The following is a 23,684-nucleotide window of genomic DNA, read 5'->3' on the forward strand; positions in this document are numbered from 1 at the left end:
GCCTGGAAGAGCACCTGGAACTGCTGCTCCTGTTCCATATGCAGCTCAAGCAGAGCCTGATGTTGGGCTTGGTGGATGCTGGTGAGGTTCTTGAACACTTCGGACAGCGGTGAGGATTCCATGACGGCGTTTTCTTCCTCCTAATCCCAGGTTTCAGCACCACTGTGATAAATCACTAGTTCTCTTCGTGAAGGAGGAAGCGGCAGCCGTGTAAACAAACAAACGTGAGTTTATTTTTCTTACACTTTTCAGTGTTAACCTAAAGCTTTGCTTTTCAGCATAACACAACACACATCCACACTGCTGCATGCATCTCTCTCCCTCCCCTCCGGTGGTCTAGATTGCCCTTTTATCCTTCTCCACTCTCACTGTAAACACAAAACAGCCGTTAGAGGTAATTTCCCACAGGTTTCAATCCTTACCATTCTGTCTCTCCCGGCCTCGCTCTCCTCAAATGTCGATCGGCCATGCCCCCATCACCACACACGGCAAGCCAGTTCACTCGGCTGGCTGGCATGCTGGGCAGCTATTTTCAATGTAAACAAGCGGCAAGTACAGCTCTTTTCTACTTGAATGGGAAACGGTTGGTGAAGATTACGATCAAAGAACATATTTCAAATCAACTGTAAAAATCTGACAACAATGGTATCATAAATTGTGCTTCTTTAGTTCAGATCACGCTAAAAAATGCTATTTTTAGTCAGGTTCAGTCAACTCCTTGCACATTTTTCAGTTGACTGACAGGCGATGTCTGTATCAAAAAGTTGATTGGCTCTTTTACCTTTAAGGTGGGACTTCCTTTTTTACATCCGTTCCAGTTTCTCTCATTCATTTTAATAGAAGTGGTCCGTCTCTGCTAAACTGTCTCTGATGGAACATATTGCATTTTTAGTGACCAATACGATACTGATGAGTTTGTGTTTCAGTGTCCGATAACCGATATGCATAACAGATTTTAATTCTGCTTTTATACACATTAACAATGTATTAATTTATCACTAACCTCTGTTGAACTCTTAACAAAACTAGTATTGCGCACAGTCTACAAATAATTCGAGTAAGTTTAATTTTAATTTACACTTGATCAAAGCCTCTCACTTTATTAATATTTTAAATGTTAAGTCTTTTGTGTCCGATTTTATTGGTAAGCCTGATATTAAAGAACCAAAAACCGATTAAGTGGAAAAGTGTAAATTTAATTAAAAACATCAGTCAAACCGATTATTGGTCTATTCTTAATAGATAGATAGATAGATAGATAGATAGATAGATAGATAGATCAACTATGAAATAATGACAAAAAAAACTTCACTTCCATTGTAAGTATCAATTATTAATAAATGAGGTAAGGGTTTAAAAATGTTTTGTTGTAATCAACATTATGCCACAAATGCTGTAAATTGAGCTAAACTTGTATTGAACATGAAATATTCAACATAAATATAGCTGAAGTGTCCCGATACTTATTGGGGCCACTGTAAAGCATATGCCAGCAGTTATGATTTTGATATGAGTGTAGTGAAAAACTGGACACTTACTCTGGACACTCTGACCAGCAGTTGCCCTGAAACAGATAGAGCTGGTAAATGCCTGTCTTACAGCTCACACACTCGTCTCTGCTCTCGCAGGCCTCACAGTTAGCAGAACATCTCTCACACAGCAGAGTGGAGCTGTTCCCATAATAACCCAGAGGACAGCGGTCTACACATTCTGACTCTTGCTCCAACATGTACCCTGTAGAAAAATATGTCAACAAACAGAGGTGCAAGGAACTCATTCAGCAGGCAAGTGTCTTGTTATAAGATATAGGTGTGATTGTGACCCCATAATTAAAACCCTTGTCCTAAGAACACAGTTCAACCTTTCCGCTAAAATATATATTGATTATATAGTTGACCCTTGCCTGATTGTATATGCAAGTGTGGTTTTATTGTGTTCACTTGTTCACCCAACAACTTTTACAAAAATATGATTTTGGAATTTAAGTTCCCTATCTGTCACTCACTCGACGTTGTGTCGATGTAGTGACACTAGGGGTCACTCTTGGGAGCCCCAAACAGCACCTCGAGCTCCGCCCCGCCGCGAGGCCCCACCCACCGGCACGTCTGATGTGATCATTCCCTTGGTCCTCCTCGCCAGGAGTTTGGGCTTCCCCTAGAGCAGGTCTCCAGGCGCGTCATGGTTACAACAGATGCCTCCAAGACGGGCTGGGGCGCCGTATGCAATGGGCACACAGCCACCGGCTCCTGGACTGGCCCGCGGCTGCATTGGCACATCAACTGCCTAGAGTTGTTGGCAGTACTGCTCGCCCTGCAGAGGTTCCAGCCATTGATCCAGGGCAAGCACGTGTTGGTCCGGACGGACAACAAAGCGACGGTAGCGTACATCAACCGTCAAGGTGGTCTATGCTCCCGATGCATGTCACAACTTGCCCGCCATCTCCTCCTCTGGAGTCAGCAGCGCCTCAAATCGCTACAAGCCACTCACATCCCGGGCGGCCTCAACACCGCAGCAGACGCGCTGTCATGTCAGGTTACCCTCAGGGGAGAGTGGAGACTCCACCCTCAGGTGGTCCAGCTGATTTGGAGTCGATTCGGTCGAGCACAGGTAGACCTGTTTGCTTCCCAGGAATCCTCCCACTGCCCGTGTTGGTACGCCCTGACCTCGATATAGATGCGCTGGCACACAGCTGGCCCCCTGGACTACGCAAATATGCATTTCCCCCAGTGAGCCTACTTGCACAGACCCTGTGCAAGGTCAGGGAGGATGAGGAGCAGGTCGTCCTAGTAGCAACCTACTGGCCCACCCAGACGTGGTTCTCGGATCTCACGCTCCTCGCAACAGCCCCCCAGATGAATTCCCCTGAGGAAAGACCTTCTTTCTCAGGGACGGGGCACCATCTGGCACCCACGACCAGACCTCTGAAATCTCTATGTCTGGCCCCTGGATGGGATGCGGAAGACCTAAGTGGCCTACCACCCGCGGTGTTAGACACGATCACTCAGGCTAGGGCTCCATCTACGTGGCGCCTGTATGCCTTTAAGTGGCGTCTGTTCACTAAATGGTGTTCTTCCCAATGCGAAGACCCCCAGAGATGCGCAGTCGGATCGGTGCTTCCCTTCCTGCAGGAGAGGCTGGAGGGGCGGCTGTCCCCCTCCACCTTGAAGGTGTATGTAGCTGCTATTTCAGCTCATCACGATGCAGTAGATGGTAAGTACTTGTGGAAGCATGACTTGATCATCAGTTTCCTGAGAGGCGCTAGGAGGTTGAATCCCTCCATACCGCACCTCGTCTCCTAGTGGGTCCTCTCTGTAGTCCTTCGGGGTCTACAGGGAGCTCCTATTGAGCCCTTGGAGTCAGCTGAGCTTAAGGCACTCTCTTTGAAGACTGCCGTCCTGACTGCGCACACTTCCATAAAAAGGGTAGGGGACCTGCAGGTGTTCTCTGTCAGCGAATCATGCCTGGAATTCGGTCCGGGTTACTCTCACATGATCCTAAGACCCCGACCGGCTATGTGCCCAAGGTTCCCACGACCCCTTTTAGGGATCAGGTGGTGAACCTGCAAGCACTGCCCTAGGAGGCAGACCCAGCCTTGGCATTGCTGTGTCCTGTGCGAGCTTTACGGATGTATTTGGATTGCACGCAGAGCCTTAGAAGCTCCGAGCAGCTCTTTGTCTGCTTTGGTGGACAGCGGAAAGGAAGCGCTGGGTCATTGACGCCATCGCGATGGCATATCAGGCTCATGACGTGCCACTCCCTGCGGGGTTACAAGCCCACTCTACCAGGAGTGTGGCGGCCTCCTGGGCCCTGGCCAGTGGTGCCTCTTTGACAGACATCTGCAGAGAAGCAGGCTGGGCAACACCCAACACCTTTGCGAGGTTCTACAATCTCCAGGTTGAGCCAGTCTCGTCCCGTGTATTGGCAGGCACGAGCAGGTAAGTTCCAGGACAGCTGGCCTGATGTATCGCTTGCGCATAGCGCCTTTCCCCTCCCTTGATGTGAAGACGTGCGCTCTTGACTCCCAGTCATGTTCACAGACTGTGATCCCTGGAAGACTTTCCTCCTTAGCCCTCTGGCAGTTGAGTTTGCGGAGAAACTCGCTGCCGGACCAATACGTGCGCTAATGAGACCCTGTACTGAGGTAGGTGCTCCACATGTGCTGGTTCCCCGAAGGCGACCCCATGTGATATTTTCCTCAAAATCGTTTCCCTGTTGGAAAACTGCATCTTCCTTGGGCAGAGGCCCCTATGCCCCCGGTCGCCATGCTCTGTAGAAACTCCTCCCCCTTCGGGTAGGACCTACCACGGGACCTTTCCACATGACATACTTCCGACAAGACTCGGTAAGACCATGTGACGTATTCCACTCAAAATACCCCCCCCCCCCCTTTTTGGGTGGGGTGTGGTCTCCACAGTGTCTTCCCCTTGGGAGGAACACCCCCCGACACAGACACTTATGGCTCCCAGTCAGTTAACAAATTCCACTCTTTCTGGGGAGAAAAGAGAGGGAAAGAGGCCTCGGCTGGGCTAGCCTGTCCCTATAGTTGGGCAGTCGACTTGTTCCTGATGGACCGTTCAACACTCATAAGAGCGTTGGGGGAGGTTACGTGACGGCCTGGTGCGCTGGCTACGAGGCACACAGCAGTCTGCCCGTCACACACCACCAGGTCACGTAACACAGTTTGGCTAGTTGTGGCGTTTTGTATAGGGACCCCTAATGTCACTACATCGACACAGCGTCGAGTGAATGACAGATAGGGAATGTCCTGGTTACTTTTGTAACCTCCATTCCCTGATGGAGGGAATGAGACATTGTGTCCCTCTTGCCACAACACTGAACTACCCGCTGAAATTGCCGGGACTTTGTCTCGGCTCCTCAGCACAAAACCTGAATGAGTGGTTGCATACCAGCTCCTTTTATACCTGTATGTCCGGGGGAGTGGCATGCAAATTCCACTCGCCAATTCTCACTGGCCTTTTTTCAAAAAACCAGAGGTGTCTGGGGCTCCCAAGAGTGACCCCTAGTGTCACTACATCGACACAACGTCTCGTTCCCTCCATCAGGGAACGGAGGTTATGAAAGTAACCAGGACGTTTTATGGACAGACTTTACAAAAAATATTTAAATGGTTTTTAACTAAGTGTTACAAACCAACACACTAAACCAGTGCTAGAGAAAACACACTTTTGTGCAACTGAACTTTTGACTCGAAACAACTTATAGTTACTAAAATTGGCCCTTGTGACAACTTCCCTATGTGACAACTAGCCCCGGTCTCCCATATAGCCTGTGTCAGGCTATCTCAAATTCTATGAAGCAAAAACTCATTAAAAGGACGTTTTGATAGTTTGTTTATCTGACCTTTTTATTAAGTATCAGGTAAAGGAAAGCTAACCTATAATTTACCAGAAGCACAGGTGATGCAGTTCTGAGCCCTGGGACCGTAACATGTCTTGCAGGATGCATCACAGTAATGACAGGTGGGACTCTCCTCTTCGGAATAAGAAAAAAGATATGGTCATCAATCATTGGTTACTGCAACACAACCTTAGGACATGATTAGAATTTTCACAGTATAGTACTACCATGTGTCCAACAGAGGGCAGACTTAAACCAATTACCTCGTATAAATATTTAAACCTGTCCCTTACTATATAAACAACAAACAAAACAGTAATGCATATACCATGGAGGTCTGGGGGCAAATATGAAGATTGTATTTTAAATAAATCACATTATTATTTTGTTCGTAAAAGTGTGTTACTTGAGGTGTAAAGTTGTCAAAATCATTGTTTTAGCAGTGGGACTACTGTTCTATAAAGACGAACCTCTGGTTACCTGATACAGACGACAGAGCTTAAAGTGATAGTTCACCCAAAAATGTAAATTATCTCATCATTTACTCACCCTCATGCCTTCCCAGATGTGTATGATTTTCTTTCTTCAGCAGAACACAAATAAAGATTTTTAAAAGAATATCTCAGCTCTGTTGGTCCATAAAATGCAAGTGAATGGTGGCCAGAAATTTGGAGCTCCAAAAAGCACATAAAGGCAGCATAAAAGTAATCTATACGACTCCAGTGGTTTAATCCATGTCTTCTGAAGTGATTCAATTGGTTTTGGGTAAGAACAGACCAGAATGTATTTCCCCATTCACTTCACATCTTGCCATTGTAGTCTTTAGGAACATTCATGAATTCAAGCTCTATTGCACTTCCTAGTGCTTGACGCATGTGCAGAGCATGAGATGCCACTACGAAGTGCAATCGATTCGAGATTGAAATCATGAGTGCCAAGGAGACTGCTGATGTCAAGATGTGCAATGAAAAAGTAGTTATATTTTTGTCTGTTCTCACCCAAAACCAATTGGATCACTTAAGAAGACATGGATTAAACCACTGGATTTGTATGGATTACTTTTATGCTGCATTTATGTGCTTTTTGGAGCTTCTAAGCTTTTGCCACCATTCACTTGCATTGTAAGGATCAACAGAGTGGAGACATTCTTCTAAACATCTTCGTTTGTGTTCTGCAGAAGAAAGAAAGTCATACACATCTGGGATGGCATGAGAGTGAGTAAATAAATGATGAGAGAATTTTCATTTTTTCATTTCATTTATAGGAACTATTCCTATAACTTGTATTTGAGCTAGAATTTTGGGGTGTAGTACTACCACGTGTCCAGCAGAGGGCAGGCATACACCATCTGCAACACTTTTTAATAGCAAACTTGCAAAATAGCAAGTTTGAAATACAGTAGCTAAATGGTAATGTATTTCCTTGCTTACAACCAGTTGTTCTAATAATAAATTACAAATACTGTAAATGAAAGTATTGCTGTGACTTTTGGTTTTTAAAGTCCCACCACTCACCATCAACATACTGGCCCTCTGGGCAGTTGATCACTGGGCACTTCCCGTAATCTGGCCGGCTCCAGCCACTGCATCTGTCACAGTCTCTCATGCCAGGGCCGTGACAGGTCAAACAGGAGCTGTGACATGACTGACAGCGCCACCCTCTTGTGTCTCTGAATGTGTCTGGTGGGCACTCCTTCACACATGTGCCATCTGATTGGTAAACCATATAAGATGTTCTTTTTTGTTTCTTATATTTAGAACACCAGTAAAAGCATGGTAGATTAGAGCTGAATCCTTTTTTAATCTGTAACAAACAGAGTGACTAGAAAACTTCATCTGTATTTTACCTTTTCTTCACATCTCACATACATTTATTTTCTCTATGAATGTCTCCATTTATCTATCTCTCTCAGTATGTTCACATTCTACATGACTGGTCAGGCATGAATTAATGACCCAGATCAGAAACTGGATCTTAAACAATGTGTGGGGGGCATGGACTCAGAGACAGAGCAAGAAGAGAGGAAGCACAATATAACACACAATAAGCAAGTACAATGGAGTTAAAAAGTCTGAGACCACGTTGAAAATCTGGCAAATTTGTGGCCATGTTATCACCACTGTACGAAAGGTCAGATTTACTTGCTTCCATTAAAGCACACAAGACGCTCTTTGAAACATTCTCAAATCATGCTGGAATAATGTGGATCATCAGGTTTTGCACTTCTCAAGTGCAATGTGTTATTAAAGCTAAAGGAACATTCACCAAAAAATAAGAAATTCTGAAATACTGTACATTAATTTTGAAATCCAGCTTCACTAAAATTGTTATACTGATAATATTGTTTGTAATGAAAAATGTTGTAGTAAAGGAATACTCTGGGTTCAGTACAAGTTAAGATCAATCTACTGCATTTGTGGCATAATGTTGATTACCACAAAAATGTCAACTCATCTCTCATTTTCAAAAATCGAGGTTACGGTGAGACATTTACAGTGAAAGTGAATGTGGCCAATTTCAGGAGGGTTTAAAGGCAGAAATGTGAAGCTTATAATTTCATAAAAGCACTTAATAATTAATTAATTCTAATAATTACTAATTAATTATTGTTAAAACCTGTGTATTATTTGAGCTGTAAAGTTGTTTACATTGTTGTTTTTGCGGGAGTTCAGGGTTTACAGCGTCACATTGTCATGGCAATAAAGTTGTAAAATTCGAATATAACTTTAAACAGAGAAAGTTAGTAAGCAATTTTACCACACTAAAATGTAACGCATATTGTTTACATCTTGTGGATATACTTTTGAAAAGGTGAGAATTTTAACGTTTATGGATTGGTCCCATTCACATCCAAGGTAACACTTTACAATAAGTTTGTATTTGTTAAGATTAGTAAATGCATTAGATACAGTCAAGTCAAGTGCCTCACTGTAACCCAGATTTTTCCTTTTCGTTTCTTTTTTTAAAGAAAAGCTGGGACGAGTTTAAATTATTTTTTGTGGTTATCAACATTATGCCATAAATGCTGTGGATTGAGCTTGACTTGTATTGAACACTGAATATTCCTTAAACTTGAAGAAATGCAATAAAATAATAATTTTAAATGGGAGTCTAAGGTTTGGGACCTCACTGTAATTGTGTTTATGAATTGCATTATACAGTATGTGTATAAGTATGTATATAATCCCATAAACATTCACAGCGCTGACCGGCACAGATTTTGCATTAACCATATTTGCATCCCATGACAAATACGGCTCTGATTTCTAATTCAAATGAAATTACAAGATAGTGCTGCTACGCAGACTAATATTCCCTCTATAAAGCACACACAAAGATCTTAAGTCCTAAAAAAATATTTTATATTAAATATAAGTTTTGTAATTTAAAACTTGTGTTGAAGCTCTACTGTGATTGCTTTAGACCAGGTTTAACCAACCAATGTAATGTGTGTTTACAGCTTTGGCCATCAGACAGGAAAATGAGAGTGAACTTTAGTGAGATGCTCAGAGGAAGCAGTATACACACTGTTCAGGAAGTATCCAGACTGGCACGTGAGACAGAGGGAATCGCTTCGACAGTCCAGACATGGCTCTAGGCAGCTGATACACAGTCCCCTACCCCGGCCCTCATAGGTTCTCTGGGGACAGTGCTGACGACAATGGTGTCTGTATCTTCACAGAGAGAAAATGAACAATAGGTTTATCACACATTGAGGCAAAACATTCTTAGCATTGTTTAAACAGTGTGCAGGTTTTTATTCCAACACATTCCTTCGGGAAAGGGCTGTTTGGAGTGCTTGGTTGTGAAAAATGCACAATCTAACCACAACCACAATCTAACATACTATGTAGGGACTGTAGAGTATTTCTCCACCACTGTGATCCAGGCACCTGAATTGGCTCTAGAAAGATTAAAGTGTACTTGACTATAACAAGTGTCGAGATACTGTAGATGCCCAGTTGTAACACTCCTCTCTATTATTTCATCATCATTTCATATATTACTGCTGCCATGATTAATAGAAAATACACATACTTTCTGCTTCCCATTGGCAGTAATAGCACAATGTTAACTGCAAAAGTAAAATAATGCTGATTTTATAAATGAGGCGTGTATATGCTGAAAAGAATGACAGCAACCATTTAAATTAGCCACAGCACTAGTTCAGCGCATTAGCGCCTGATTGAACCGTTTTGCAAGTGGTTAGTGACTAAGGTTTTCTTGGTTTCTACCACTTCCGTCATCGTTTTGCAAAGTATGAGGTACTAGAGAATGTTTTAATACGCTTGTTTTTGGTGGAGGAAGACATCGTTCCACTGTGGATGAGAGGCATAAACCTGGCAAAATGAATGTTTTTAAATGAAAATGTATTCGTTTGGACTTGACCTAAGGCCATATCTACACTAATCCATTTTTATTTGAAAACTCAGTTTTCAGTTTCATAACGCCATCGTTTTTGAAAATATGCAGTAATGGAGAGCATTTTAGAAAGCGTGGACGACAGGTGTAAACGCAGCTAAATGAATGCATTTTGCAAATGCAAATTTGAAATTAAGTAGTGTGGACATAGCCTTAATCTGTTTTAATTTCGAAACTCCTAATATCACTGTTTTCCAAAGTATGCTGTAATGGAGAGCATTTTTTAAATGTTCTGCTTTCGGAGGAGGAAAACAGCATTCTAGTGTGGATGCAGCATGATCACACGGGAAAATGTTGTTTCCTAGAGTTCTAGTAGGTAGACAGAGCACAGCTGCAACATAGTACATTTGTAACACTGTGAATATTTCCCTTATAATGCAAATTTGAGCTTTCATTTTCAGGATGCATATTCACATTAGCATCCTCTCTCTGTGTGGAAAATTTGAATAACAGTCCACATTGATGAGAAATTATTAGAGAACATCAGTTTTTGGGGGGAGAAATTTGTCATTTTCTTGCTCCTATTTCATTGTGAATAAATCATTATTTCTGAATGACCATAAAAGGAAGCTTTGTTTGTAATTATTGATTTGTCTACCTTCAATTACTGTAATGTATTTTGGGAAATCCTAGGATGTCAGGTAACAGAGAAAATAAGGTAAATATGCGGAGACATTTTTACCAAGGGGGCAGGAATTAGCTGGTTAGCAGGTCCCTGTTAGCGACTAGGTGCTTTAGAGTGTTTCCCCATTGACGGCTATTCGAATAAATAATTTGTTTACAAGAAACATTTTGATCACAAACATTTCATTACATTGTACTACATCTTTTTCCAGGAACATAATTATTTATTTATTTATTTTTATTTTTTGGCAGGCTGCTAAAAGCATGAAATTTACTTATTTTTCCGCATCTCATACTGTTGACATCAACTCATACATAAGCCTGACAGCACCGGCCAAGCTCGAGCACCATCTCTCTTGAGGTTAGAAACTTAATTCGCAAACTTGTTTGAAAGACAGCAAGGGACAATGTTAAGACACCAGTTTAACAACACTTTATGTGCATGTCTTGTGCATTTGACAGTCTGTGTTTGCAAATAAATGGCAGACGGCAATGGGAACTCTTGATTTTGTAGTCTTGTTTACATTGTTGGGGTAACATGATAAAAGTAACACGTGATCAGATTTTTCAAGTAACGACTAAAGTGATGCAATATTTTATATTTTAGACCACAATATCTGAGTTACTTTTTAAACAAAGTAATGCATTACTTTTGTACACCTCTACTGTCTCTGTACTGCGAGAAATCAGGAGTAAAAGTGTGAAACTTCAGGGAGGAGACATAGTGCATGATGGGCATTGTAGTTCTATTGTAGGCATTGAGTGTGAGGCCAGAAACTATTTAGCAAGGCGAGTCACTTCTACTTAAATGAATGGGAGAAATTGGAATGCCCAACCAAGAAGCTCTAGCACCCAACAGTCAATGGATGTAGAGAGGAAGTCCCGTCTTGCAGGTAAAAGAGCCAATCACCTTTTAGATACAGGCATCGCCTATCCATCAACTCCCTAATGCGCATGCGCATTTTGTGTTTTAGCATAATATGAGGTCAACATTCGGTTGAGTGAAACACGATTGATTCATGTGTTAGTACACACTGCATTACAAAATCAGTAAATGCATTTAGGCAGAGGGATTATAAGACTAGTCTTCCACTGGCTACGACATGATACATAGGGTGGAATACTTGCTCAATTCACTGACTTATGCAGCAGAACTGCTCTGTGTTAGAGCTCCCTGTAACTGGGAGAATGGGATGAGAAAAGCTGACTCTGGATCAGTTGCTCCGAGCAACGTTCTACATTGATTGTGTATGCAGAGAAAATGTCTTAGTTTCTAAAAATATTCTACATTTTTGTTTTATAATAAACAAGTAGTTTGATTCATGAAACAAACCGTTTTTGTGACATTTTGGTAAAATTAAATACGATTCCATTCAAATTGTATCAAAATGCGCCTTTGAAGTTGTGGTGTCTGTACGCACCGTGGATCAGCTCAAAACAAGCATGCACTGAGATGACTTAAGTGAAAAATATTCATTTATTCATCAGACTTATTCCTTGAACATGTTAGACTGGAATTCCCCACTGAATTTTATCCTGATTTCTGAAGAACATCTTAAGCTGACTCTGACATTGTCAATGGGCACAGCACATGATGACAGATCTGATGCAGGTTCAAGTGTTGGACTTTGCTGCTTTAGGTTATTCTTCAATAGTCATATTGGCTGCCATGTTGATGGAAAAACAAATCATGCATATTCATTTTATTGATTATTTTTTATAAATATGACGTGAAGACCTACTTTCTAAATATCTGTTTGGTTACTTTGCTGTTTTGACATGAGTGTTGTACAGTAGCTAGCATGACCTGTAATGTCTCTTGAATGCAATGAATGGCTTATTTGTATGGAATACATAGCATAGCAGAAGAGAAAGTGGCTGTGAGAAAGAAGTAATGCAAAAGTAATGCAAAAGTAAAGTAATGCTTTACTTTCCATTAAAAATAGCTTTTTAATTAAGTTATATTTTTTAAGGAGTAACGCAATATTCTAATGAGTTACTTTTAAAACACTGCTTGTTTAATGGTTATTTAAACAGTATTATTTCAACTGTAGCGTGTTAAAACCCATATAGTGAATTAATTTTTAATGCATAATACATGATACATCAATCTGAAATGTCATTTTTAATACAGAAGATATAATTTGGTGAATAAAACTGAAAGGACTTATTAGGTTAATAAATTAACACTTTTTTTTAATTATTTGTAGAAATCAAGGAGCTCTTAAAATGAAATATCCTAAAATAGAATTAGTAGTATTTGTTTTAATGTATGACTGCTGCGAATGATCAATACAGTGGGTCAGCGATAAGGGAAAAAGTGAATAAGTATAAACGTGATTGTGGCTGTTGGTCAGGATTGGACGATTTATACGTTTTATTTTGCATTGAAAGCCGACATGCCAACGTGTGTAGCTTTTAATTGTGCTAACTGCCACTCTACATGATCTGGCATAAAATTCCATCGGTAAAATATTTAATTAATTATTAATGTGCACACTTTGTGTTGTGAGGACATAATTTTTCTGCAGCTGTAAAGCAAGTCACATCACAACTGGTGCTAAGATGGCACCTACTTTCGGGGTAGTCGCAGGGACCCTGCGCCAACTGAGCACCACAATATAGATGAATGGGAATGCTAACTGATAGCTCTCTCCAGGTATTTTAGAGCTCCTTGGTTTTTACAATAGTAGGTTTTCAGCTGAAATCTCTGTTAACCACTTCCTAACCTCATTGATTTCCAAAGAACAATTTTTAGAACTAGAGAACATTTTCAAATGTTACTGTTTTTGTTGGAGGAAAACGTTGTTCCAGTGTGGATGAGAGGCTTAAACAAATACAAATCACTGTGTATTCCCCCAAAAACATATTAGTGTGGAAGTGGCCTAAGACGCAGGTTTTTATGCTGAGATACTGCACACAAAAGTGACAAAAGTTTAGGGAATTCGCCCCAATAAAACTTCCACCTTATCACTAGTCCAGTTATTCTAGAGTAGCCTACTGTGCTTATGGTATTCATGTATAGCCTACAAAAGAATTTAGAGCTGCTTCAAAGCAGCAATTGTCTTTGTAAACTCACTCTTGGATCAAAGACACACTCTGATACACTAACTCCTTCTCCAGGGTAAGGAGTATATTGAAAGCAGCCTGGGGATGTGAGCTGTCTTTGCTTTGACAGAGTCAGTCTGGGTGATCAGTAAACAGAGAACTTAAGCCACATCAGAGAAAAGTACACCAGCCCAAAACCAAGGCACAACTGCAGCACTGTTTGTGCTCTTAGTCATCCTTCAAAGATTTGAATTAACCGGATGGCAATAAGATGGACTCTTTAAAATGAAAGATCATATGGGGGCCTTTCAGTTACAAATATGTTGATATAATTATATCATAATTCATACATCTATTTTATGGACAGATTTGAAAGAACACAATGTTCCTGTCATTCAGAATGACCAATCAGTTTTCTGATTAGTGTTTGTTGCAGCGCAGAGGTATGAAGATTGATTTAAAAATTAAATCAAGTACAGGTACACAAAACAGTTAGAAGAGCTCTCATTATTAAAGGAAGAGAGGAAATGAGGAATAGATTAAAAAAAAAGATAATTCAATGCCAACTTGGTCTCTTGTTATTAGAGCAGGAAACAGGCAACAGTCTCGCCTGGCACTTCCTGCTGTGTTGCCGAACCACTGGAACTATTTCAGGAATGACAGCTGGAAGCATTATAACACTTTTTCACAGCTGATCCAAACTGGGCTTCTAACACTCTAAAACACACACACAGATACACATATTCATGCACACTCTCAAACAGGCAATAGCAAACTGTTCTGTTTTAGAATAAATTGGTAATCTAATTTGTCACCTAATAGGCCGAACTAGAAATTTTTAAAAGCATATGTATATATACTGTATATACATATATATATGGGCCATTGACAAATAAGATTGTCTTAGGTTACACAAATGAGAAATCGTTTTAAAATCTAGTTTAAAAAATATGTTTAAAGTTCATTCAGAAGTTGGTTTCAGAAATGTTTTATAAAAACATTTATATCCTTTTCAACAAAAAATTAAAACAATTTAACTTAAAAATGTCATGTGGTTTACCATCAAATAAAAAGCATTAAAATACTTTCCTTACACCATGAATACATGTGGTGTTTGCAACATAATCATTAATTTCAAAAAGGTTTTCACACATATTTTTCACTGTTATTTGTTTTTATATTTTTTAGAATTTAAATATCTTAAATTCTAGAATATCAAGATGTTTTTCCAGGGTTACACCAAATGACATTGATGTGCCTTTTTGTCACATGAACGGCTATATGTTGGTTACACCACATACCTTTGCTTTGGTGGACAAATGTTTTTTCAAATATTAATCATATTTTAAAACAAAATTGATTTGTTGCTTATTTCTTAAAAAAAAAAATAAAACATTATTATCCTGCACCAACATATCTTTTTTCAAGAATGAGTGGTTTTAATGAGATTTATTTTTTTACTTTTTTTTTTGTGTTCGGAAGGTTCCACTACCAGAAAAAATATAAAGAGGACTTTGAACTCAGTAATTTAAAGCATTTTCATCATAGACGTGGTGTATTCAAGTAATTGTTTTGTGTGAAATACATTTGTATGTATTTTTGAACAATTTAACAGATCTGAAAGCTCACGTCATGTCATCTTAGATGAACAAGTCATGTATTAAGATGAGAGAATGGCCAGAGTGTGCAGATGTGTAATCCAGGCAAAGGGTGGCTACTGTGTTTGAAGAATGTAAAATATACAGTTGAAGTCAGAAGTTTACCTACACTTGGGTTGAAGTCATTAAAACTCATTTTTTAACCACTCCACAGATTTCATATTAGCAAACTATAGTTTTAACAAGTCGTTTAGGACATCTACTTTGTGCATGACACGAGTAATTTTTCCAACAATTATTTACTGACAGATTGTTTCACTTTTAGTTGACTATATCACAATTCCAGTGGGTCAGAAGTTTACATGCACTAAGTTAACTGTGCTTTTAAGCAGCTTGGAAAATTCCAGAAAATGAAGTCAAGCCTAATTTAGCTTCTGAGAGGCTAATTGGAGTCAATTGGAGGTATACCTGTGGATATATTTTAAGGCCTACCTTCAAAGAAATCAGCCAAGACCTCAGAATAAAAACTGTGGACCTCTACAAGTCTGGTTCATCCTTGGGAGCAATTTCCAAATGCCTGAACGTACCACGTTCATCTGTACCAACAATAGTATGCAAGTATAAACACCATGGGGCCATGCAGCCATCATACCGCTCAGGAAGAAGACGCATTCTGTCTCCTAGAGATGAACATAGTTTGGTGCAAAAAGTGCAAATCAATCACAGAACAACAGCACAGGACCTTTTGAAGATGCTGGAGGAAACAGGTAGACAACTATCTATAGCCACAGTAAAACGATTCCTATATCGACTTAACCTAAAAGGCTGCTCAGCAAGGAAGAAGACACTGCCCCAAAACTGCAATAAAAAAACAGACTACAGTTTGCAAGTGCACATGGGGACAAAGATCTTATTTTTTGGAGAAATGTCCTCTGGTCTAATTAAACAAAAACTGAACTGTTTGGCCATAATGACCATCGATATGTTTGGAGGAAAAAGGGTGAGGCTTGCAACCAAAGATCACCGTCCCAACCGCAAAGCATGGTGGTGGCAGCATCATGTTTTTGGGGTGCTTTGCTGCAGGAGAGACTGGTGCACTTCACAAAATAGATGGCATCAAGAGGACGGAAAATTATGTGGATATATTGAAGCAACATCTCAAGACATCAGCCAGGAAGTTAAAGCTTGGTTGCAAATGAGTCTTCCAAATGGACAATGACCCCAAGTATACCTCCAAAGTTGTGGCAAAATGGCTTAAGGACAACAAAGTCAAGGTATTGGAGTGGCCATCACAAAGCCCTGACCTCAATCCAATAGAAAATTTGTGGGAAGAACTGAAAAAGCATGTGTGAGCAAGGAGGCCTACAAACCTGACTCAGTTACACCAGTTCTGTCTGGAGGAATGGGACAAAATTCCAGCAACTTATTGTGAGAAGCTTGTGGAAGGCTACCTAAAAAGTTTGACCCAAGTTAAACAATTTAAAGGCAATGCTACCAAATACTAACAAAGTGTATGTAAACTTCTGACCCACTGGGAATGTGAAGAAAGAAATAAAAGCTGAAATAAATCATTCTCTCAACTATTATTCTGACATTTAACATTCTTAAAATAAAGTAGTGATCTTAACTGAACTAAGACAGGGAATGTTTTCTACAATTAAATCTCAGGAAATGTGAAAAAAAAAAAATATGAATTGAAATGTATTTGGCTAAGCTGTATGTAAATTTCTAACTTCAACTGTACAAAAGGACTCTACATAATTCCCATACTTTAATTTGTGTGACTACATAGATTTAATTATTTTAATATTAATCTTAAATGTAGAAAATAGTACTAATACAAAATGAGCAAGTGTGCCCAAATGTTTGACTTGAACTGTACGTTTTAGAACTTTAAAAAGAAAATCAATGCAAACCACAGATTTTCACATTGTTGAACACACATCTCGGTCTAGTTAAGCATTTGATAAGTATGGCCGATTAAGTGTGCTGTGTGAGACACAGAAGTGCCTCACTTTGAAACTAAACACTTATCCAAGATGTTTGAGCAAGACAGTGAACAACAGCTGCCATGGCAACTGTGCAAGCACAATGAAAGCATGTGGAATGTTCAGGGGGGATTAACATTGCTCTTTTTTCTCTCTGAGTGAAGATTCATTAGTCAGGACTCCAGAACCAGCCTCTCATACAATACTCTCAAACTCTCCACTGAGCGAGGAGGAGCGGTGAGGAGGGAGAGAGAGAGAGAGAGAGAGAGACTACACAGCTCTTGGGAATACTTGATTCTAATTGGTCAATCGCGGTATTCTTCACTCAAATATTGCTGAAAAATTACCTGTCTCCAAAGCTACACTGTGTAACTGACTACTCATCTGGGCAATCTATGTTTCTGCACAGCTGAGTTATGTAATTTATTATCTCAGTCCATCGCCTATATATACCTATTCAAATAGTAAGCTAATACTGTGATTTCAACTCAATAAATATTTAATGTGTATTTTATTATTTAATTGGTAAGTAGATGTCTAATAAGCGAGATAATGTACAGCCAGCTGGTCATTATTGCAAAATAAACCCAGACAAGCTCAATTTAGTTAGAGAGAGTGAGAGAAAGAGAGAAGACAGATTGAAGGAGTTGAGGGGAAAAAACTCCTAAAAGCTGCCTCTATGTTAAGCAGCATGGATCTCAGGTATCTGGGCATGAGACTGGGCATGGGACTCACTAAAAGTGAAATCTGATGCACAAAGTATCTGGAGGCCATAACACAATCAAACCTCTGTTCTCATCACAGTGTCTATGCACCATGGTTATATGAAGCACCAAAAGACTTCAGCATAACTAGTCAAGAATAAACACAATAGCAACTTACAAGAAGTAGCCTTCTGTGCAGCTGTTACAACCCTCTGGATCATCTATTGTGGGCATAAAACAGCAATGATTATTATACTATACGAGGGTTATACCCGTGTCACTGATAAATATTAAAACAGACAAACAACAGGAAAACAACTGGTTTCCTTCTGAATAATAAAAGCAAAAACCCAGTGCCTGATAACAATTAAATACATTTGTATATTTTCCGATTATTTATCTACTGTAAAATAGATAAGAAATTAAAATTCTGTCATCATTTACTCATCCTCATGTTGTGTGAAACCTGTATGACATCTTTTCATTTGTGGAACATGGAAAGAGATGTTAGGCAGTATGTTAGTCTCTGTCACCATTCACTTTCATTGCATCCTTTTCCTATAATGAAAGTGAATGTTGACTGAGGCCATCATTCTTCCTTTTGTTTTTTGTTCCTTGAACCATTTTTTGGTCCCTGGCCACTTGTAGTTGTCTTTGCATTTGAAGCTGGGGTTCTAAGAGAGTATTTTAACATTGAAAGAAATTACAGATTTCACGCTACAGTATGTTTGAACAGTCTGTTTAGTCCAAACAATATCTTGACAATTGTCCAAAGAAAGGAAGCCATTCTTAACCATAAAACATGCAGTGATTCTCTGTGCCGGATGTTCAGAAATATGCTTTTGGTGCCCAAATTTCTTAATGCTGCACATTAGCATCATTAGCATCTGACCTTTCCCTATGGCAAAGTTTTTGTTTATTCCTGTTAAAAGGAAATAGAAATCTCTTGGCCAGACATTTGACAAGCTGTGGAACACTTTTCCTCAATCCTTTTCAGTTTTTCCTTTGGATTGCATGCATATTTTTGCATGTATTGTTTTGGGTTTGTCTATTGAGTTTCAAGTTGAGAATATGTAGGTTACAACGTGGCTTAAGGCTCCCTGGGGTAAAAGTCTCCTTTGATTTTATTTTCTCCCAAAACACTAAATATCATCAAAAACTACCACAGCCTGAGTGACTCTAGCCAGGTCTCCTAAGCAACCAAATTGGCCCAGTTGCTAGGGAAGGTAGAGTCACATGGGGTAACCACATTCTGTGCTCCACAAATGAAAGGAAGTCATTTGGGTTTGGAACAACATGAGGGTGAGTAAATGGTGACAACTTTAATTTTTGGTTGAACTAACCTATTTACATAAATAAAGGTGTTTAAAGTGCATGTTACTTACCTGTGGAACAAGTTTTACAGCCAATACCACAGTCTATACATTCTCGAGTGTCCGGGTGCTGAACCTGGCCTGTGTTTCAAACAAAGGTATATCAGTTTCTGGTGCTTAAAATCAATATACTCACTTAATATAAACAGGTTAAAAAAAGTATTGGTGCTTGCAAGCATCCCTATTAATATTGCTCATACTTAGGGATAGTTGTTTTTTAAAACCCCTATACTTAAAGTAGTAATCTTTTGTGCGTAACTCATCCCGCACTGTTATACGGACACAAATGATGGCTGAAATTGTGTGACTTTTTGAGGAGAGGTGTGGTTTTACATTTCCAAGCAATCAGATTGGTGATGGCCAGACAGACCATAAAACAGGCAAAAATCCTGTAGAGTTTCATTGGAGGGTCTCTCAGAATAAAGAAACTTTGGGCGGACTCTTTTGACTTAAGCCAGTAAGAAACCAACTAGCAATGCCCTAACAACTACCCACAACACCCTACCATCATGGCTTTGACTTTTTCAGGAAAGGGAAAGCACCAATCACATTTTATTCAAAGTGTAAAAATCTTGTTATGTTGACTTGACAAAGCCAACATACTGTTGTTCTACAAACTTTGTTTAGGGTTTTTTTTTTTTTTTTTTCAATAAACCAGACCAAAATTTCCTGTATAGGCTATTCCTCCTAGAGCTTTCAAGCTACATCCACCAAATAGACCTTCAGACTGTTCTGGAATAGTGTGCCATGTCTTTTCTAACTGATCAGATTTACGGTTTCTAACAGCGGACAATCATAAATAGAAAAATCCCCGGTCGGTCTGTCTGTCTGTCTGTCGGTCAGTCAGTCAGTTGCTTTTGATAAAACATTAGATCTTTAGCAGATGAATAACCTTCTGTTACCTAATCAGAATGGGTACTACAGAACAAAGAAAGAAATTGGTGTGTGTTAGAAAGAGATGTACTAACCAGTCCCACACAGGACTGTCAGACAGATGCCACTCTGCAGCTTGTAGCCTTCCCTGCATTTGGCACATATGTTGGCATCAGCGCAGATCTCACAGTCGGGCATACATGGAAGGCAGGTGTACTGGTCTCGGTCTGGATAAAACTCTCGTGGGCAGTGGAGTCTGCAGTGACCCTGGTACAGGAAACGCTCCTTCCCCTCCTCATCTGAAATCACCCACAAAATCCAATCCAAAATCCAATAACCTCCATTCAAATGATCATCCAACTATGCAGGCTAGAGTCTAGATTAAGGTGTGGAATTATGAGTCAATGGCTTCTTTTTAAAACTGATGTATGTATTTTGTCTATGTTAAAATACTCTCTCCTACCACTGCTTGGTATGCAGACAGAACTATAAGTAAGCCATTTGTAGGTTAGCCTGAAAAGTGTAACACTTTGGCTCAATTGGGCAAGGTTCCAAAAGTCTTTGGTCACCTGAACAGATAAACTCGCCCATTAGAGCCACAGTGTTACACTTTTCAGGCAAATTCAACAGTACTTTTAGTTGTGTCTATCTAAAGAGCCATAACTCAGAACACCTTAGCAGAACAAAAGGGTCAACATTTTGCCCATTTCGCCGTGATTTTTAGGCAAACTAAATAAAGACTGTTAGCCCAATAAGCCTTTATAATGCTCAATCTACTATGCAAAACACTAATCATGAAACACAGATATCATTATCAGCTTTTGTCTATCATTAACTTTTCTTTAAATAGAAACAGAAGCAGGAATCTGACTGACAGATTTTGCCAAGACCTGGGCACATCCACAAGGGCAATCGAGTGTGATGGGGAACTTTTGGCATTATTGCAGTTGTCACACACTGGTGCATGAGGTGAACAACCTCCCCCTTTATCCACTTTGGACCGCAGTGAGGGAGAATAAGAATTACAACACTTTCCTTTGAGGTGGTTGAAATGGAGGGGTGGCAGCCATGATCGCCTACCGATCAGAATTCAAAAGAGAGGCTTGGTTACAATTGCAGTTACAGTAAGGCACTTACAATGGAAGTAAATGGGGCCAGTCCATAAATATTAAAATACACACAGTTTCAAAAGAATAGCCACATGATTTAAATATATTTTAATGTGATAAAATTGCTTACAAACTTTATCTGTGTAAAGTTATATCCAATATTACAACTTGTAATTTGGTTGCCACGACAACCAAACCCTGTAATCCCAATATAACTTTCAACAGATAAGGTTAGTAAATTACATTAAAATCATTTTAACATGTATAATGTTTAGGTCTTGTGGCTATACTTATGAAATGATGAGTATTTTAGCATTTATGGACTGGCCCCATTCACCTCCATTGTAAGTGCCTTACTGAGAAAAAAAATAAAATAAAAAAAGGAGGGACGAGTCGAAATTATTTTTGTAGTAATCAGCATTATGTCACAAATGCTGTTGATTGAGATTGATTTGCTTTGAACTTGGAATATTATTTTAAGTCTTTAAAATAATTGTGTGCAATACTTTCTCTTTTATGGAGTTCACAGTGCTGGAACTGAGGCATATAAAAAAAGAAACATTAATGACAGTGGCTACTGTTGTAAGTATCAGTTAATTTGAGGTATTTTTAACTATGTCAAAACGCAACTCTTTCTTTACATTACAGGTTTTGCTATGCAATGTCTAACCTTTTTCTACTCCCCCAAGATCCTATACGTTTGGTGGTTTAAATTATATTGTCAGCCTTTTTCAATGCTGTGAGTTTACAGCTTGGATTACTGTTCAAAATCACAGAACATTTAATAATGGCATGTTTAATATTATCTTAATTTCAGCTCTTCCCATAATTAAAAGTGCCCTTTCATGTTTGAGGTCATTAAACAAACTCTCTTTTGAGGTAAGACAGTCTTTGTCACTTTTATAAATAGGGAGAGCCGCCTCATTGTTTCACCACTGCAGCTGTGCAGGGAGAAGGAGGTTTGCCTTCACAACTGTCTCTTGGAAAAGCCCTTTGTGAACCTGCACAATGCTGTCACATATTCGTACCACTCAAAGACCAAACCAGCCCAATCTAAAAAATAAATAAATAAATAAAATGTTTTAAAAGCTTGAATTTGGAAAGAAATTTATAGGTAGGCTTAATTGACAACTTTAGTTTGTAATACTGCTGAATGAATAGCTCACTTTAACTCATAGCTCACATTATTTCAGTCGACCCTGCACTCTGACCCCAGCTTAGCTGGGATATGTGAAAAAAAGAATTTCACTGTATATGTGCAAATGTATAATGTGTGATAAATAAATATAATTATATAAAAAAATAAAAATAAAAAAAAAAAATTATTTTTATTAGGCTGTATCAAGACAATGCTAATGTGTAGCCTACTTACAAACATCTCCTCCAATAATTACACATTAATTAGCTAGGCCTACATGTCGTTCATCAGTAGGCTATTACACATTTCTAACGTATGCAATTACACAATAACATGAAGACTAATGTAGGATATAGTGTAACCGGAAATTATTCCCTCGAATAGTTTGCTATATTTATTTATTATTATTATTATTATTATTATTATTATTATTATTATTATTATTATTATTATTTTAATTACATAAGATGTCTCAAACTTCACATAAGTACAAAGTAGAGATCACTGCGTGAAAACCAGAAAAATGCAGTTCATTTGCGCATGCGCACTGGCAGCGGATCGGTCTGGAATAGGGGCCGTTCAAACCAAACGCGTATTTTCATCCATCCGCATTGTTCTTCAATTGTTTTTCGACGTAGGCCAAAACATGCGCTAGACGGGCGTCGGTGGCCGTTGCGCCACGTCTCGCCGTTTTTTCAGCGAGCGATTTTAAGACGCCAAGTTATAAACAACTTCCACTTTTAAAAACGCATATTTAGGCACCTACTTGCTCTGTTCGTGGCTCTGCACCTATAGCTTTTAAGCGCAAAGACAATTTCTGTATGAACGCCCCCTAACCATGGCCCCAATGGAGGCACCTGTTTGATTCAATAGATGTTTCAGTGTTTAACTACAAAGTATAATAATGAAGTATCGCTTACCTAAACCACAAGCGGTGCACTCGAAAAGCTCATGACCCTCACACTCCGCGCAGGTTGGATGACATAACACGCACTGATTTTTTAGTAGGAACTGTCCGCTGGGACAAGACGGCAACAAGGATTTGGCTTGAATAAAACCGAAACAACATAATAATAAAAAGAATAGCGTCAAACCAGTGTTCATCGTTCGCGATGTTCTGAAGCGCATCTATTCGCTGCCAATGACAATTTAAGGGCCGTCTAAATAACAAAACTTGCCCGACAAGTTGGTTTCAAGGGGACTGGTCAACAGTTCTTTGGGGTCCACCCATTTCTGCGGCCCATTTCGCGGCATTTGATATGGATTAAGAACAAGGATACTTTTATACACAAACGTAAAATACACAGTAGCCTACTACACAGTGTTCATAATAGGTAGCTAATTATTTAACCTCCATTGACACTTTTTAACTTTTTGTTACAGTTATATTGTAGGCCAGTCCATTAGGCTATTTATGAGTATTTTAACCAGTCATAATTACAAGGTATT

The 23,684-nt window shown here is 39.4% G+C and overlaps 1 protein-coding gene across 1 annotated transcript; it reads right to left on the reverse strand.

Annotated features, from left to right (window-relative positions):
• Positions 1-1,534: 1,534 nt before the first annotated feature.
• Positions 1,535-23,381, reverse strand: LOC127437323 (proprotein convertase subtilisin/kexin type 5-like). The gene is made up of 8 exons (XM_051692166.1): positions 23,156-23,381; positions 20,084-20,287; positions 19,128-19,196; positions 17,921-17,963; positions 8,887-9,032; positions 6,873-7,067; positions 5,407-5,493; positions 1,535-1,734 (listed from the first exon to the last, which is right to left on the reverse strand). The coding sequence occupies exons 1-8, from the start codon at positions 23,361-23,363 to the stop codon at positions 1,535-1,537; spliced, it is 1,152 nt and encodes a 383-aa protein (XP_051548126.1). The 5' UTR covers positions 23,364-23,381.
• Between the last annotated feature and the right edge of the window lie 303 nt (positions 23,382-23,684).

The sequence above is a fragment of the Myxocyprinus asiaticus genome, chromosome 48, assembly GCF_019703515.2.
Source record: "Myxocyprinus asiaticus isolate MX2 ecotype Aquarium Trade chromosome 48, UBuf_Myxa_2, whole genome shotgun sequence".
Lineage (NCBI taxonomy): Eukaryota > Metazoa > Chordata > Actinopteri > Cypriniformes > Catostomidae > Myxocyprinus > Myxocyprinus asiaticus.